The sequence below is a fragment of the Lithobates pipiens genome, unplaced genomic scaffold, assembly GCF_037356315.1.
Source record: "Lithobates pipiens isolate NorthernLeopardFrog02 unplaced genomic scaffold, aLitPip1_a1.2 Scaffold_19, whole genome shotgun sequence".
NCBI lineage: Eukaryota > Metazoa > Chordata > Amphibia > Anura > Ranidae > Lithobates > Lithobates pipiens.
This window is the reverse complement of record NW_027507764.1, coordinates 558823221-558842259: the sequence shown is the minus strand read 5'-3', so window position 1 is coordinate 558842259 and position 19039 is coordinate 558823221. Positions and strand designations below refer to the sequence as shown.

Below are 19039 nucleotides of genomic sequence, written 5' to 3'. Positions count from 1 at the left end.
TTAACGTTACAACCAAAAACATAAATGTATTTTATTGGGATTTTATGTGATAGACCAACACAAAGTGGCACATAATTGTGAAGTGGAAGGAAAATGATAAATGTTTTTTTAGATTTGTTTTTACTAATAAATATCTGAAAAGTGTGGCGTGCATTTGTATTCAGCCCCCTTTACTCCGATACCCCTAACTAAAACCTAGTGGAACCAATTGCCTTCAGAAGTCACCTAATTAGTAAATAGAGTCCACCTGTGTATAATTTAATTTCAGTATAAATACAGCTGTTCTGTGAAGCCCTCAGATGTTTGTTAGAGAACCTTAGTGAACAAACAACATCATGAAGGCCAAGGAATACACCAGACAGGTCAAGGATACTGTTGTGGAGAAGTTTAAAGCAGGGTTAGGTTATAAAAAATATATCCCAAGCTTTGAACATCTCACGGAACTCTGTTCAATCCATCATCCGCAAATGGAAAGAGTATGGCGCAACTGCAAACCTACCAAGACATGGCCGTCCACCTAAACTGACAGGCCGGGCAACGAGAGTATTAATCAGAGAAGCAGCCAAGAAGCCCATGGAAACTCTGGAGGAGCTGCAGAGATCCACAGCTCAGGTGGGAGAATCTGTCCACAGGACAACTATTACTTGTGCTCTCCACAAATCTGGTCTTCATGGAAGAGTGACAAGAAGAAAGTCATTCTTGAAAGAAAGCCATAAGAAGTCTTGTTTGTAGTTTGTGAGAAGCCATGTGGGGGACACAGCAAACATGTGGAAGAAGGTGCTCTGGTCAGATGAGACCAAAAATTAGACAAACCCCCCCACCCTTATATCCCCCCCGTCCCTTGGTACCTGAAACGCGGGGTGCTTTGAAGCAATGCCTCCCCTTCCTTAGGGCTGAAACATGATAAAAAATTTCATTTGGATACAGTGTAGCATGACCGCGCAATTGTCATTCAAAGTGCGACAGCGCTGAAAGATGAAAATAGGTCTGGGCAGGAAGGGGGTGTAAGTGCCCTGTAGGCAAGTGGTTAAGGGATGATAAATAGCTCTTAAGGCATGCTAAAACAGCATACAACAACACAGTTCAGAGGCCACATTAGCATGCCTTAAAGTGTATCTAAAGCCAAAACCTTTTGTTGTTGTTTTAGATGCAGCAGGGAATGGTTAGAACCTCTGTCAAGTTTTTCCTGCTTTCTGTGTCCTCACCAAATGAGATCCACCCTAGAGCCAGGTATACACTAATGCCTCGTACACACGATCGGACTTTCCGGCAGACTTGGTCCGGCGGACCGGAATCTGTCTGACAATTCGATCGTGTGTGGGCTCCAGCGGACTTTTTTTCCCCAAAAGTCAGAAGGACCTAGAAATAAAACATGTCTCAAATATATCCGACGGAATCAAGTCCGACGGACTAAAAATCTGGAAAACAGTTTGTCTGTGTGCTGGTCCGACAGACCAAATACGATGCAAGGGCAGCTATGGCTACTGGCTATTCTTGTTTTTCCTTGTTTAGTCCCGTTTACGTCATCACGTTCAAAACGAACGGACTTTCGAACAGACTTAGTCCGGTCGTGTGTGGCCAAGTCAGTTTCATTCAGAACGTCAGTCGAACCTCCGCCAAAAGTCCGTCCGTGTGATCAGTGCTTACTCATAGCTGACCAACATACACACAGGCCGAATGTCGGCTGTTTTTCTCTGAACCAGCAAATGTCTTCCGAAATTCTGCCCATGTGTACCCAGCTTTACTGCCCTGATGACCATTCTAAACACAAACTCTTATAAACGCTGCATGTAAAAGTGACAAAACAGACGTTTTATACTATTAGTTACTAGCTATCAAGTCTCCAGCATGCAGAACAGGTTTTCAAACGTCCTGTGTACATGAAGCCTTACGTTAGTAGATTTGCAAATGTTCAAACAAAAATTCTCAGTACATTCCATGACTTGATGAAGGTCGTTCAAAAGTTGTGCAAAATTTCATTTCATTCAATTTTGAAATGAATGTTCTATCACTAACGAAAGCCACATACACATTTAGAAAGTCATTAATTCAAGAAAAAAATGTTCCATCCAGCTTCTTCAAATTTTATTATCACCATGATCAAAAACAAATGTTGATTTGACTCCATTGAGCATTAGAAAGTTGAAATAAATGGTCTTCAAACAAAGAAGTGCAAACAAAAATCTACTAGTATATGGCCAGCTTTAGTAAATTGGGAGATGTGGTCTACACATCAGCCATTCTCAATCGTGGTTCCATGGAGCCCTAGGGTTCCTCTAGAGCAGGGGGTCTCAAACTGGTGGCCCTCCAGCTGTTGCGGAACTACAAGTCCCATCATGCCTCTGCCTGAGGGAGTCATGCTTGTAACTGTCCGCCTTGCAATGCCTCATGGGAGTTGTACTTTTTCAACAGCTGGAGGGCCACCAGTTTGAGACCTCTGCTCTAGAGGTTTCTAGGGATTTTTTAGCTGTGGATGATTAATCTCTCATATAATGGTGCCTGCCTAGTTCTGGGGCCAACCTCACTTGGCAGAGTCAGCGACATAACACCAATGACTCTCTTCATTTCTCAACCATGGTTCCATGGAGCCCTAGGGCTCCTCTAGAGCAGCCTTTCTCAACCTTTTCAACACAGAGGAACCCTTGAAATAGTTCTCCGGTCTCGGGGAACCCCTGCTAAATTTTCGAAATCTACAACTCATGATACACTAGTGTGATGGTCACTGGGAAGAATGGCCCTTACACTTGTGGTCATTGGGAAGAATTACCTCCTTACAGATAGCTAAAAATATCAATGGTGTCAGTAGGAATTTATCTGAGAGGCAGAAATTGGCCAATGCTGAAGGAACCCCTAGCAACCTTTGGAGGAACCCTGGTTGAGAGGTTCCTCTAGAGCAGTGATGGCGAACCTTGGCACCCCAGATGTTTTGGAACTACATTTCCCATGATGCTCATGCACTCTGCAGTGTAGTTGAGAATCATGGGAAATGTAGTTCCCAAACATCTGGGGTGCCAAGGTTCGCCATCACTGCTCTAGAGGTTTCTAGGGATTTTTTAGCTGTGGATGATTAACCTCCCATATAATGGTGCCTGCCTCGTTCTGGGGCCAACCTCACTTGGCAGAGTCAGCGACATAACACCAATGACTCTCTTAGTTTCTCAACCATGGTTCCATGGAGCCCTAGGGCTCCTGCAGAGGTTTCTAGGGATTTTTGGGCTGTGGGTGATTAACCTCCCATATAATGGTCCCATATGATGGTGCCTTTCTAGTTCTGACATGACACCAATGATTCTTTTCACTTGTATGGCTGGCATCCTTCCTTTTGACCACCAACGTAAGGGACATTTTCCCACTGATCCCTGAGAAATTGGTGTTAGCAGGGGCTCCCCAAGACCTGAAAATGATTTCAAAGGTTCCCCTAGGGTGAAAAAGTTGAGAAAGGATAGTCTACATGGTCCTACCATTTCCAGCTTGGAGATAAAAGGTTCAGTTGGAGGACAAGCTCCACAAAGACTCGTTTTCTCACCTCCTGGTCTCACAGTTAATTAGCACTTTCTTGCCAGCCGCTTTGACAGTAGTGTTCCATCAATATAACAGCTTATGAAACCAGTGCCTAAGGGCAGAGCAACTTGGGGATTCCAGACAAAAAAAAAATACCAATGACAGATTGCTAAATGTAAAACAATTGAACCTTGTAGGCTTAGATGCAAGGCAGTCAGGAGCAATATAAACATCAGAGATGTGCAATTCCGCAGTCACGGCCATCCAGTCTACATTTGGTTTATAACAGGCAATGTGGCTGTAAGGATCAAAATGTGCTCACCTTAAAGGGCCACTATGCAAATTGCATGTCAATTTTAAAGGGACAGTCCACTCAAAGTTGATGTTTCGGTTTTTGAAAATCTTGAGGAGTTAAACCATTTGCCAATTTCTTGGAGCTTTCAGAGACTATTAAAACGATAACTATTTTTGAGTTTCTGAATGCATATTATCAGGGGATCCCATGTTTCTTTTTGGATTATTCTAGATTGTAAGCTCTAACAAGCAGGGCCCTCTGATCCCTCCTGTATTGATTTGTATTGTAAGTGTACTGTCTACCCTCATATTGTAAAGCGCTGCGCAAACTGTTGGCGCTATATAAATCCTGAATAATAATAATAATTATTTATATATATTATATTGGAGAAAATGTAACATGAGGAACGGGGATACACAAAGGTGGGAAAACTCTCAGGTGGACATAAACAGTCTGGAATTATGGGTATATTATTATAGGAAGATCTGCCAGTTGGGGTACCCATGACCTATAAGGTCCAACCAAGCTTCACTTTTGAGTGAACTGACCCATGTGGCACTCATGGACAAATGTTAAACCCATTTAAGCTGCTATGGTGGGGGAGTGAGCTGTACCAACAGCTGCCTCTGGCCATTAACCCATAAAATATAAACAGCTGTCACTGCAGGGTGTGTTTTTTTGTGTTGTGTGTGTGACTACAATGGCAGTCTTCTATGGCAATATGCTGCATAGCTTAGATCAGCCTTTCCTAAAATGTTTCAACACAGAGGAACCCTTGTAATAACTTTCCAGTCTCAGGGAACCCCCTACTAAAAATGACTATATCTACAACTCGTGGTACATTAGTGTGATGGTCATTGGGAAGAATTACCCCCTTACAGATAGCTAAAAAGTTCAATGGTGTCAGTGGGAACTTATCCGAGAGGCAGAAATTGCCCAAGGAACCCCTAGAAACCCCTGGCTCAGATAAATATCAGCTATCTCAATGCAAGTGTTAATTGCTTGTGCTCCCAGTTAATCCCAGACCATGCCGGGCTCTTCAAACAATTTTGTGGTTTAGGGATAGCAGACTATAAGGTTGAAAGCCCACCCAATATAATCAAACCAAGTACATCACACTTTGCATTTTAATGAATGGAAAGCATTCACTAATTGGACGAGGTGGAGAGGCAGGTCAGTTACATCACAACTTCCACCCCACCCAATTAGAAAACACTATATATTGAGGAAATACAAAGGGGGTGTGGGTGATTTACTAACACAGGAGCAAACAGAAGTTCTTTGAATGGTACAGGACTCAGAAGAAAGTAGAGATCACTCTAGTATGAGCGCTGTCTACATTGATTTCCAGATTTTAGAGGGATCCCTCGGGTATGGCACACACAGTTTTATTGGCTCAAGCTGGACCAACGGTACTATGTAAAAATTGCCATACCTAAACTTCAGCCTTAATTTGTAGGAGACAAGGAGTGCAACATGTTATTTCTCATCACAACTCCCTTACAAGCAATAAACTACTATATTGGTTTAGATTCCAATCTTGACTACAACCTCAAACGTTTAGGGTCTAGGGAGAAAAAGGACTGAAAGATTTTATTTTACCCATTTAATCAAAAAAAATCAAATCAGTCCCACCACAAATATTCAAACCAAAAGCCATTTGCCCAATTTTAAAAACACCCATGAAATTCCACTTTTTTTGCCTTCTCATGGTGGTCTGTTATTTTGCTTTTGGTGCCCACATGATCATAACTACCTCCCCCCCCCCAACATTTGCTATATGAAGTGTGGAAGAACTGGCAATTGGAAACACCAAATTCCAGCAGCTGCTTCATTAAAGCACACTAGTTCAAACAAATTGCCATCTTGGAGAGAGGGCTTACATCAAGGCTTACGGGAACCTGGTCCAAAACCCACCTAAGGCCGATGGAAGCACCAGATTAAATTCACAATCCATATGGCTTCTAGATTAGTAAAACTGAACCTATGCCGTTTCACTGCCTTGATATTGTATGCAGTCCCGGGGCAGGTCGATGGGGGGGAGGGGGGGGTGGAGGGGAGTGAAATACCCATTTACATCAAAGCCTTCTCCATGGTGGTTTTGCTTTAAGACGTGTTCCTTTGACAGTAGACCGAAGAAGCAGCCATGTAAAGTTGAGTTAAAGTGGTTGTAATGGGTTTACCTACAGGTAAGTCTAGATTAAGGCTTACCTGTAGGTGTTCGAATTTTCTAATAAACCTCCACAGTTTAGGAGAGATTTACAAAAAAGGAGATCACCGCATGCGCCGTAGACAATGGTGCTGGGCGCACTTTAGACTCCTTTAGAAACGGACGAACGTGCCGTTTCTAAAGAAGAACGTGCCGTGACTTCCAGCGCCTGCACGTGGGAGTGACGTCATTGTGGCTCCGGCCAATCACATCGCCGGAGCCGTGATACCCGGAAGAAAGATGGACGCTTTGTGGAAGAGGGGACAGGGGTGACATCGCAGGCTTCAGTTTCAGGTAAGTGATACATAATGGGCTACTATATGATGCATAGTAGCCCATTATGCTTTACCCTTGCAGGAAAACAAAGAGGAAGTAAAACCCATCAGGGCTTACTTCCTCTTTAAAGGAATCCAGCCCCAGCTACAATAGAAGGCACTTGGTAGCCACATTCCTGTCTAAATTGGTACTAGCATATGTATGTATGTATGAATGGGACCTTAGATTGTAAGCTCCTTGGAGAGCAGGGACTGATGTGAATGTACAATATATGTGTAAAGCACTGCGTACATTGACAGCGCTATACAAGTACCTATAATAAATAAATGTTGATTTCAAACAACGGCTAAGTCCTTTTTTGTTTTTAAGCCTCTGAATAGGTTTGGGTAGTTTCAGAATTAGCTTCTGCCAAAGGAAACCCATGCAGAGAACTGCACCCCCACATGACCAGCCTACAAGCATGCAGCCAGTGAAGCTCCTGACCTGAATACTCGTGCAGGAGTCTGATTCAAGAAGGCTTTGGAAGACAGCCAGGTTACTAGAATGTTCAAAAAGTGACAAGCGGCCAGGAAAAACCCCCATAATGCTGCCATAGAGGGGTTTAAGGGTAACTTGGCACCATGTTACACCCCCCAATATAGGGGGGCAAGGTAAGAAAGGTGCAGTCTGCTATTATGTAAAGTGAACCTGTATTTTACCCTTAAGTAGCATTTTAATGAAGATCGTGTGTACACAAGAGCATCAGAATGTATGACGAGATGTGTGTACAGCAAGCATATGCAAAGCCCCGTTCAGCTCCAGTCCAAGGATGTTAACCATAAACCGTAATGGGAGCGACGACTCGCCTTACAAACAAGCCGCTAACCGGCTTTAGTATTAATCAAATCGTGTTGAAATTCTGCGAGAAGCTTGTTTTAAAGTGCCAGTCAGCAATTCCATTAAGATCCGTGTTGAATATTCCAGGACTGAAGCTGAAGGGGTCATTTAAAAGGCTTTAAAAAGTTGATTGAAGCTTGCTAAAAGCCTTGAACACACTTTTATAAAATAGCTGGCTGTACACATTTACACACACCGAGACCCAGGTGTACAAGGTTCTAAAAACTGGCCATACATTATACAATTTTATTTTCTCTATTACCTTTAGATTTACCTTCAACTCTGTAGTCCAAGGGCCTGCATACAAATTGAAAAGCGTTTAGGGGTGACCTCATATTATATGGTTTTGGTAAATCTAAAAGGAAAGTTGTACAGGAGAAAGTTGTGTAATGTGTGGTCCAGCCTCAGAGAAGGGACTTTTGACCTACTTGTACCGCTACCCACCTATTTCAAGGTGCAGATGCACACTGCACACTACCAACAATGCAGCCAATCACCATAATGGGGTCTCATCTTGTAGGGTGGTAGTGATGGCGAACCTTGGCACCCCCAGATGTTTTGGAACTACATTTCCCATGATGCTCAACTACACTGCAGAGTGCATGAGCATCACAAGAAATGTAGTTCCAAAACATCTGGGGTGCCAAGGTTCACCATCGTTGTTGTAGGGACACCTGTTGAAGCCTTGACCTGCAGGAGGCGTAAGCCTCTTATTTACCCAGTATGGGCAAAACAATGATCCACTTTAAGCCAATACAACATAGCTAAAGAGTTTCAACTGTGTTTTACCGCCCAAGAGTCAGTGGTAAAAACGCCACTCGTTTTAGCAGCGCTTTATCGCCATTTAAGCTGCGCTTTTCGGCCAACGGTGGGGGCGCTTTTAACCACCTGCTAGCAGCCAAAGTGGTAAATAAGCTTGTGTTGCGGCGCTTCGGAATCGCTGCCCATTTATTTCAATGGGCAGGATGTTTTGGGAGCACTGTATACAGTCCACCCCAAATATGCTGCTTGCAGGCCTTTTCCTAACATCCCGCAACACTGAAATGAATGGGAGGCAGTCATCAGGCACCATTTCTAGTGCTAAAACGCCTGAAAACCACATCAGTGTGAAAGGGGTCTTAAAGCAGAACTTAACCCATAACTTGATAAAGTTTTTGTTTAGCAAGGATCATATGTTCAACCTTAATGATGCTACCATACTTCACATGTGCTGTAAATATGTGCATGTATGAATGTGAGTTAGGGACTTTAGGATTTTAAGCTCCGAGGGCAGGGACCGATGTGAATATGCATTTATGTAAAATGATGCATAAATTATCAGCTCTATACAAGTACCTGAAAATAAATAGCCTCCAGCATTGTTCATCTTTTTCTTGCTGGAAGCTACCATTTTTCTGAAGCCCAGAGCCTCCGAGCAGCAGTAAATCGTTAGGCTGTCAGATTAGCCTCTTGATTTTCAGCAGTGCCAAAAAAAAAAAAAAAGCCGGGGCAGAGTGAGTTTATTACTGGATATTAAACAATGCAGGCACTTTTTTTTGATAGCTATACCTGCAAAAGGGACCAGCCTGAAGTGATCTAGAAGGACCTTAATTTTCTGGCTAAAGTTCCACTTCAGCACAACAAAATCTGACGTGCTTTTCTGCATTCGTTTTCTTGGCTTTATTCCTGGTGATGCAACCAGTCCTGTTCTTCGGGTGGCTATGCTGCTTCTTCCACTGCATCAATGGAGCAGCAGCATAGTCACCCTTGGATAAAGGCAGTCAACTTTTAGTAGACTATAGTAGTAGATTTAAAGAGGAAGTAAACTCTGATGAGTTTACTTCCTCTTTGTTTCCCTGCAAAAGTAAAGCATACTGGACTACTATGCATCAGTAGCCCATTATGTGTCACTTACCTGACACAGGAGCTAGCAATGTGACTGCTGTCCCCTGTAGCACGAAGCGTCCATCTTCCTTCCAGGTATCGCTGCTCCGGCGCTGTGGTCGGAGTACACGATGACGTCACGGCGCGGGAGCCGTGACAGCATGATTGCCTTCACTTGCGGCCCGCCCAGTGCGCCTGCGCCATTGTCTACGTCTCTCATGCGCCGTCAACGGCGGTGCCCTACTTTTGTAAAATATCTCCTTAACCGTGTAGGTTAAGGAGATATTTCTTGGACCTACAGGTAAGCCTTAATTCTAGGCTTACCTGTAGGTCAAAGTGGTTCGTAAGGGTTTACAATCACTTTAAACTTTCTCTGAATTTGATTGCATACAAAATTGAAAAGTGTTTAGGTGTGACTTTAGGTAAAACTAAAAAAAAGAAAGCTGTACAAGAAAATTTGAATAATGTATGCCTTGCTCTGTTAAAGTTGAGAAAAAAAATAAAAAAAAATCATGTTGGCATGATGAACAGGTAATATTATAAAAGGACATAAATCAAAGCTCTGTTAACACATCATGTATTTTTTTTACAATTGTAACAAAATAACCATTTATAGATTTTGAATATTTGAAGACAGAAAATACAAGTTTTTTTTTTTTTAATGATTTATTTTCTGAAGCTTCTTCCAAACAGCTTGCCACATTAAAAGGCTACTATATCAGTCTGGGCGCAGCCCAATATAGTTTAATTTAACCAAACAAGCTTTTTTTAAAAAACTTTTAGGAACATTGATGAATCGTTAAACTGCCAGCATGTTATAATATCATTAAGAGAATCATTATAGAACAAACCCAATTTTCTTAACTTCCTTTCAACTAAAAGACCACCCAAGACTTGCAGGGATTGGCTTTAACAGGAAGGGGCGTTTCCTTTACTTTTTTTTCCTTTTTTTTTTTTTTTTAACAAGTAAATCCAAAATTTTTATAGCTAAATTACATGTTGGACAGCATCTTCATCAGCTCTTCAGAATATTCTTAATACCAGATCAAATATAGAATTATTATTATTATTAACCAAGGACAACTTCCATAATATAATATTTAAATATTATAACAAAACCAAAAAAAACATTTACTTAAAGGCAGTATTGGCAGCAACAAGCAGGTGTTAAAACTTTGCTCTTTTTTTGCCAGTTGTTAGAAGTGTACATTAATACATGTTATTTCTATAAAGATTTTGTTAAGGATACCATAAAAACGACAGCATGTATATATTCTTTTTTTAAGCTATTCAGAGCCAAACTTCAGGAAATCTCTTTATAAGAAAAATAAAGGTTTTAAATACAAAGATATGTAAAAACAAACAAAAAAAAAATTTGCGCCCCCCTCAAGCAAATAAAAAAAAAAAAAAAAAAAACCCATAAAGTTCAAATATCCCGTATACCCATTTGACTATTGAGGCAGTATTAAGGTGCTGGCAAAAATCGAGAGACCATGCCAAGGTTGTGTAGGTTTATCCAATCCTTTACATGCACTTGTCCAAAAAATCTACAAGTTTTTTTTATTCTCTGTTTTGTAGGATTCAAGAAGACAACCTTGAAATAGGACTGTCACAGTTCGGTTTTGAAGTCACTAGAAGAACTCACAAGCACTTGAGCTGTTTGAGTTTCTGTTTTAATTGTTCTCTTTTTTGTTTTAAAAGTTCTGTTTCCTGGACAAGCCTTTCCTCCTCTTCTTGCATGGAAATTACGTATTCTGTTGCTTTTTTAAGGATAACTACTTTAGGTGCCTTTTCGTTATTTGCTACCTCTGGGATCTGGTCTCTAAGAGCGAAAAAGCTCAACTTGAGTTCGTTGCGCCTTTGGCGCTCCAAAACATTATGTGTCCGTCTTTTGTCGTTCTCCTCGCTGTCCGACGACCGGGGGCTGGAACACTTGCGGTTGTTGCTGATCTGTTTGAGGACTCTGGTGTTGCTTTCTAGCCTTGCCCGCTTTGAAGAAGGGTAGTCCACTTTGGTTGAAGGAGGTGCGGCGTAGTTGTGTTGGTGGATGGGCACATGACACCTCTTTAAAACTAGCGGGCTGTGGTGATGTCTGGACTGGTGGGAAGGGGAGTCGTTTTTCTTCGATGCCGTGTAGCGTTTTTCTACAGTGACCACATCGATCTCCTCCTCTTCTTCCTCCTCCTCGTCATCCTCCTGTTCCTCTTCTGTTGGGAGTAATACAGATGGTTAGTATAACTGTACAACTAGATTAAAAGTAGTCTACAAAGCTTAAAGAATCTCAAGTTCAGATAAAATTAGATAACAAGAACGCTAGAGAGACTACACAGAATTCTTAGAAAGCATGGTGTATCCGAGCTTACTCTTACTCCCAGCCCAAACCACTTTCACCGATTGCCCCACCCACTACTGCAGTGCTGCAGAACGTTACAGATAAGGACAACTTGTAGCAGCTGTGACAGATCGTACTGAGAGCGGTCTGATGGGTCTAGCCACATGCACAGGAGAGAAAACCACTCCCTTCATTTAGCCGGCACATGATAGAACCATCTGGGCAAGTAAATCTTGGACATATGAAGAGTCATAGCCTTCAAAGACCATTGAAAGCCTTCTACATTGAGGAAAAGTCAAAGCCTTCAACGACCATTGAAAGCCTTCTACATTGAGGAAGAGTCAAACCCTTCAAAGACCATTGAAAGCCTTCTACATTGAGGAAAAGTCAAACCCTTCAAAGATCACAAAGTCATCCAACGTTCCTCATGACCATTAAAAGCCTTTCACATTGAGGAAAAGTCAAAACCTTCAAAGATTACATAAAGCCATGTAACATTTCTCAATACCGTCAAAGATCACGTAATGCCATCTAACATCCCCACCCCCCTATGTTCATGCTAAAGCATTCTACATTGATAAAAACCCAATTCCGTCAATAAAACATTAGGTTGACTGGTACTTACCAGACTCAGAACTGCTGCTGTTGCTGCTAATAGGTGGAGTTTCTATTGGTATGTCTTGATCCATGCACTGAGAACTGCTCCTGGAAATGCTGTCATTCACTGGATATGGAAAGACCACGGATGGGTCTATGCAATCAGAGCTTGGGTCATGGAGGTATCCACTGCTGGTCCTGTTGGACCCAATGGGACTGAGGTTGCCCTGGCAGGAGTCGAGCTTCTGCGGGCTCTGCTGCTGTTGGTTTTGGGGCTGGGAAGCAGAGTTCTCCTTCCTAGAAGCTTGGTAGGATGCCAGCTTTTCCGACACCACTTTCTCCAGCTTGGCGGCAGCAGAAAAGCCGCTCCACATACAGTCCTGAATAATGATGGACTTGACGAAAGCCTCGTCGTCCGGGTCACAGATGAAGCTCTGGTTCACCATGTCCCCTCCCAGGAACTCCGTGACCAACTCCAGCTGGTCGGTGGAAGGGAAGAGGCTGGAGATGCTAGACCTACGGCTAGGGGAGCGCGGCGGGGTAGGCAGGAGCTCAAACTTCTTCCAGATGTCCTCGCTGGGTGCCGGAGGCTGCGGCCGGTTGCATTGCTGCTGGTAGAAGTTCTCATCTTCGTCGAAGTAGAAGAATGGCTGTATGGAGTCATAATCCAAGTCGTAATTCCTGCTCTGGAAAGTGGAGTTGAGAGGCATGGTGCTTGCTTTAATTCAGGGGGACCTATAAAAAGAACACGTCGTTAGAGAACACATCTCTTACCAACACAAAAAAAATTCAAAAAATAAATAAAAAAAAAACTTTACATCAAAAAAGTATCAAGATAAACTCTTTGAATGTAGCACAGAAGTCTTGGGGAGGAAGCTAGTAGAGCAGAAATGCATTGCCAGGGTGAAACTTAGAGGAACAAAGAGGCGAGTGTCAAACATAAAGCTTCAGAAAAAAGCCGGCTGCGAGGGGAGGAGGCATGATCACATGGAGGCATTCAGCCCCGCAATACTACACCGGCTCTGGAGAGCCACATCCACACTAGCTGGATGACAGTCCGAGTACAGTCTACTAAGGCTGACAGAGGAACCCTCATCCAGCCATCTAAATGACGGGAGGGGACCAAGAACCTAAAAGCAGTGACAGCTGGAGACATACACAAAGTAGTAGTATCCCGAACTCTACAACCACTACCCTCAGACCACCATACAGCATTACAACAACCTATAGAAGGTCCAGTAGGGTGGAGGTGGACGCTGATCATTGCCTAGTGCAAGAACCACCCACATCAGACCACCAACCCCCCCCCTCTTTAGTACAACACCCCCCTCTGGACTACTGCAACCCCCCCCCCCCCCACCCGCTTTACTCTAACAGCTGTATTTAAATGACTGAATAATGGAAACACCCCATACTCCATAGCACAGAAGACAGACCACCAGCATGACTCCCCCATATGACCAGCACCACTATTACACGTCAACCTCCCTACACTGACAGCTACAATGTAACAGAAGAGCACATCCTCCCAACACACCCAATCACCACAGACCAGAAGAAATAGTATACAATTCATATGGGCAAACCCCTGATCAGTACTGTAATTGTATAAAAGTGACATGATCAATCAGTACTAGAATTATAGATTATAGACATGATCAGCATTAAAGGGCTGAAAAACTGACATGATCAATCACATATGTAGTCAAAAAGAGTATAAAATGCGCATGATTGATCAGTGATCAGTATAATAGTAGCAAATTGATCAGCACTATATTACTATAGAATTGCCACAATCAATCACATCAGTAGGAAAAAAAAAAAAAAAAGTATAGAATGCACATGATTGATCAGTATAATAGTATTAAATTGATCAGATCAGCACTAGATTACTATAAAATTGACAATCACATTATCAGTAGTAAAAAAAAAAGAAGTATAAAATGCACAGGATTGGCATTACACTGATCATTACTCTAGGGGTATAAAATGACTGATCAGTACTAAAATCCGCAGAATTGATCACCGATCAGGATGAAATGGACATGATCACCTATTGATCAGTATAGTCTCATAGTATAAAATAGTCATGATGGATCCACAAAACGAACCAGCATGTTATACAGGAGAAGAGTTCCAGCCCAGCTGGAGGAGTTAAAGGAGCGGAGCACCCCAGGAGGAGAGGAGAGATCCCGGGGGTCCTCCTCCAGACACATCCGATGTAGGAGAAGAGAAGGGGGCTCCTTACCAGGCTCAGAAGATGACACACAATCCTTTGCTGTCCGCCGCCTTGTAATAAAACCACAAGCGAGCCCTGTCTGTCTTTCCTTCCTCCCTCCCCGAGCCACACACAGCACAGCAGAGCACAACACTCCGCCGCCGCCACCGCCTTCTCCCAGCACCAAGTCCGGGCTCGCCGCGCTCCGCCGCCTTATATAGCGTCCGCTCACCCTCTTCGCGCCAAATGTTGCGGCTGGGCGGGGAGTGTGGGCGGGGCCGACGAGAGGAGTCTTCTGTAGTAAAGATCTTGTTAACTCATTCATGGCCGGGAATGTCAACAGCCGATTCCCCCCCAAGCCCCCTCCTAGAACTCCTCCCACTACTCCTCCCACTCCCACTACTCCCAACCATTCACAGAGTGACCCAGACACAGATCACACAGAGATACACAGAGATACAATGTATCCACCGCCAGAGACCTTATATATATATATATATATATATATATGGGGGGACAATAATCCTAACTCCGTATATACAATGTTGTCTGTCCAATGACAGCTGTATATAGGGATCTGTGTACAAAAGTCATCTGTCCATATATACCATCTGTATACAGGATCTAGCTATAGATGACAATATAGGATCTATAGATGACACTATATATACACGATCTTTCTATAGATGACACTGTCTATATACAGGGTCTATCTATATATCTATCTATACATTATATAATCTATATGATAGGATCTATAAATGACACCATCTATATACAGGATCTATCTATAGATGACACTATATACAGGGTCTAGCCATCTATAGGTGACAATATATGATCTAAAGATGACACTATCTGTATACAGGGTCTAGCTGTAGATGACATTATCTATATATGGGGTCTATCTATAGGTGACATTATAGGATCTATAGATGACACTAGCTGTATACAGGGTCTATCTATAGGTGACATCATCTATATACAGGATCTATCTATGGGTAACAATATAGGATCTATAGATGCTGCCATCTATATACAGGGCATACCTATAGATGACACTATCTATATACCGAATTTTTCTGTAGGTGACAATATAGGATCTATAGCTGGCACCATCTATAGGTGACAGTATAGGATCTATAGATGACACTATCTATATACAGGGTCTATCTATAGATGACAATACAATATAGGATCTAGGATGCAATATAGGATCTAGGATGCAATAGGGATCTAACAGTATATGAGACTTATCTAAGGTATTTATCCATATAATCATCTATATAGCATCTATCTGTATACAGTATCCATATACGTACACACACACACAACATCTATAAATGGTATCTATATAAATGCAGTATGTAACTATATATAGTATGCATATACAATAATCGACTAGCCCTATACATTATATAAACTACATTGAATAATATGAATAGAAAGTATCTATACTATGTATTATCTATAGTATAATATAATGCATCTATGTATAGTATATAAAGAAAGGAAATCGATGTGTATACATTATCTATATATAATGTGCATATAAAGTATCTATAGTATATACACACACGATGTATGTATGATATAATAGGTGTATAGAGTGTCCCATGTAATGGGGGTGACAGCGATGTCTGCAGTCAGTGGAAGTTGTAGAGAGGTCACACTCATATTCTGGATGACAATCACACTATTCCTTTAGTTTAACAACATGACATATATAATAGTAATACAAAAAGGATTGCACTTTTTTTTTATATACATTTACATATATATTAAATACAAAAAAAAAAATACAATAATATATATAGAGATGATATTTCCTCACTTTAAGGGTCCCCCCTCCCCAATGCTCGGTGTGTGGCTCCTCAGCATTATTCAGCACATGAAGTCATTGGCTGAGCTCAGCCCCGTTCCTAGGGAACCTGATGCCGGATTCCTGGCAGTGACCGAACTCCTCCCTCCTCCCTCCTCCCTCCTCCGTCCAGTCATCGAGCCCCGCCCACTCCGCACTCTACAATCACTGACATAACAGAGACTCCTGTGCGGGGGGCGGAGCCTACAACTACAATCACTTTCCCTGGAGGCTGGGAGCTCCATTAACCCCTTCCTGTCCGGGGATAGAGGAGGAACTGTCATTGTCCCAGCTGGATCTACTGACACCACCATCTATCTAGACTACCTACCTACTACTCATCTTCCCACTGCTGTCTGTATATTGTATATAGATCCCTGCTATATTCATATACTACTCAATATATTATATATATATATATACACACACACACACACACAATCTATAGTTATTGTAGATAAAACAAATAACAAATAAAAAATAATAATAAAAAAATTATATATATATATATATATATATATATATATATACACACACACATACATATATATATATATTTGTTTTTTGATTATTTGTTTTATCTACAATAACTATAGATTGTGTGTGTATAGTTTAAATAATATATGTTACATAATTTATGTTAAATAAAACAAATAATAATAAAAAAAATATATATATATTTATTTTATTTTTTATTATTTGTTTTATCTAACATAACTATAGATTGTGTGTGTGTGTATATATATATATATATATATATATATATATATACACACTGTATATAGCCACCATAGCTAATGGATCCTGCAGACAGATATTATACAGTAGAGAATATATATATATATATTTATATGTGTGTGTGAATTATCTAATTACCATTTATTGATCAGTGATTGGATGATACCATTTCTATGTCTGCCCCCCACTACCACTTCTGTTGTCTCAGCAGTCATGATAGACCCCCCCATTCATCCTTTAGGTATTAACCCCTGAGCTGCCAGTTTCCCACATCTCCATATATGGGTTAAAACTGCAGTGTATGATCCCAAATTATACCCCCCCCCTCCCTGCAAGCTTCATTCATAAACCAGCGCAGGAATGTATGGAAAGCCACATGGCTGGATTCCCTTTACATGGATTTATTTAAAGTGGGATGATCTCCCCCCCCCCCCCCCCCCTAGCAATGCAGAGAGCTGTCACAGTCACTTGTACCTTCCACTCACATGTCCATCTGGGGGTATTATTATTATTAATAATAATCAGAGTGTTTCTCATTAGGATTTCCATGACTGCAGGAGAAGACAAGCAATGTCAGTGTGGTGGGAAGTGGAAATGTTCCTTTGTATGTGAGGAGCAGAGCAATCCTCATTATGTTCTGCTCTATGAGCGGCCACTCCTTGATCAGGAGAACTTTCATGAAGCAACAGCGCCTCCTTCTGTCCCACAGGGGAAGTAGAACTTCCTACAGGCTCTCATACTGATTAAAGGGGACCTTCACCCGTATAACAAGAGCTTTTCCTTTTCTCACAGAATTCGGAAATGTTTGAAAAAATAAAATAAAAATAATAATAATTCTAGAATATATTTTAGAACATTAGTTAGAATGCGAAATAGTAATTAAAATCAAATAGTAATTACAAATTAAATATCTGAATAATTGTCAAAAGTGTTGCATTCAACTAAACTTTGCATGAAAACAATCTGCAATGATTATAATTCCAATCACACACACACACTTTAAAAAAAAATAAAAAGAATAATAAAGAATAGCAATTAAATACTAAACTAATTCTCAAAAGTGTTGCATTGCACTCAACTTTGCATGGAAACAATTTGGAATATTATAATATATATTATTTATATTAATATTAAATTAAATATAAATTATAGTATTAATTCCAGATTGTTTCCATGCAAAGTTCAGTGCAATGCAACATTTTAGGCAATTCATTTTGTATTTATGTAGATATATATATTAGTAGTAGTAATAAATATAAAATAACGATAAATACTATGAGAACATGTATAATGATAAATAATAATATATAAATATTCGAAATAAATACAAAATAATTGCCTAAAATGTTGCATTGCACTGAACTTTGCATGTGAACAGTCTGGAATTATTATGATTTATGATTTTTTTTTTAATGATTATTATTATTGTTATTAGCAGTGGCAGCTGTTGCTCAAAATTGCTCAACATTTTTTTTGGGGGGGGGGGGGGGGGGCGCGCAAATAAACTGAAAAAAACAAAACATTAATTGCAGCCTCACTGTGCCCTTCAAACACAGCCACTGTGCCCATCAAATGCTCCCACTGTGCCCATCAAATCCTCCCACTGTGCCCATCAAATCCTCCCACTGTGCCCATCAAATCCTCCCACTGTGCCCATCAGATCCTCCCACTGTGCTCATCAAATCCTCCCACTGTGCTCATCAAATGCTCCCACTGTGCCCATCAAATCCTCCCACTGTGCCCATCAAATCCTCCCACTGTGCCCATCAAATCCTCCCACTGTGCTCATCAAATCCTCCCACTGTGCTCATCAAATGCTCCCACTGTGCCCATCAAATCCTCCCACTGTGCTCATCAAATCCTTCCACTGTGTCCATCAAATCCTCCCACTGTGCCCATCAAATCCTCCCACTGTGCTCATCAAATCCTTCCACTGTGCCCATCAAATCCTCCCACTGTGCTCATCAAATGCTTCCACTGTGTCCATCAAATCCTCCCACTGTGCCATCAAATGCTTCCACTGTGCCATCAAATGCTCCCATTATTCCCATCAAATGCCGCCACTGTGCCCATCAAATGCTCCCACTGTGCCCATCAAATCCTCCCACTGTGCCCATCAAATCCTCCCACTGTGCTCATCAAATGCTTCCACTGTGTCCATCAAATCCTCCCACTGTGCTCATCAAATCCTCCCACTGTGCTCATCAAATCCTCCCACTGTGCTCATCAAATGCTCCCACTGTGCCCATCAAATCCTCCCACTGTGCTCATCA

The 19039-nt window shown here is 41.5% G+C and overlaps 1 protein-coding gene across 3 annotated transcripts; it reads right to left on the bottom strand.

The window, feature by feature from the left end:
- Positions 1-9667: 9667 nt before the first annotated feature.
- On the bottom strand, positions 9668-16117 carry MYC (MYC proto-oncogene, bHLH transcription factor). Of its 3 annotated transcripts, none has more exons than XM_077493330.1 (3): positions 16002-16117; positions 11978-12684; positions 9668-11227 (listed from the first exon to the last, which is right to left on the bottom strand). In XM_077493330.1, exons 2-3 carry the CDS (start codon positions 12657-12659, stop codon positions 10662-10664), a joined length of 1248 nt encoding a protein of 415 aa, XP_077349456.1. In that variant the 5' UTR covers positions 12660-12684; positions 16002-16117; the 3' UTR covers positions 9668-10661. The 3 variants fall into 3 exon arrangements, with proteins under 3 accessions (XP_077349456.1, XP_077349455.1, XP_077349457.1); XM_077493329.1 differs by lacking the exon at positions 16002-16117 and adding an exon at positions 14198-14367; XM_077493331.1 differs by lacking the exon at positions 16002-16117 and adding an exon at positions 12768-13118.
- Between the last annotated feature and the right edge of the window lie 2922 nt (positions 16118-19039).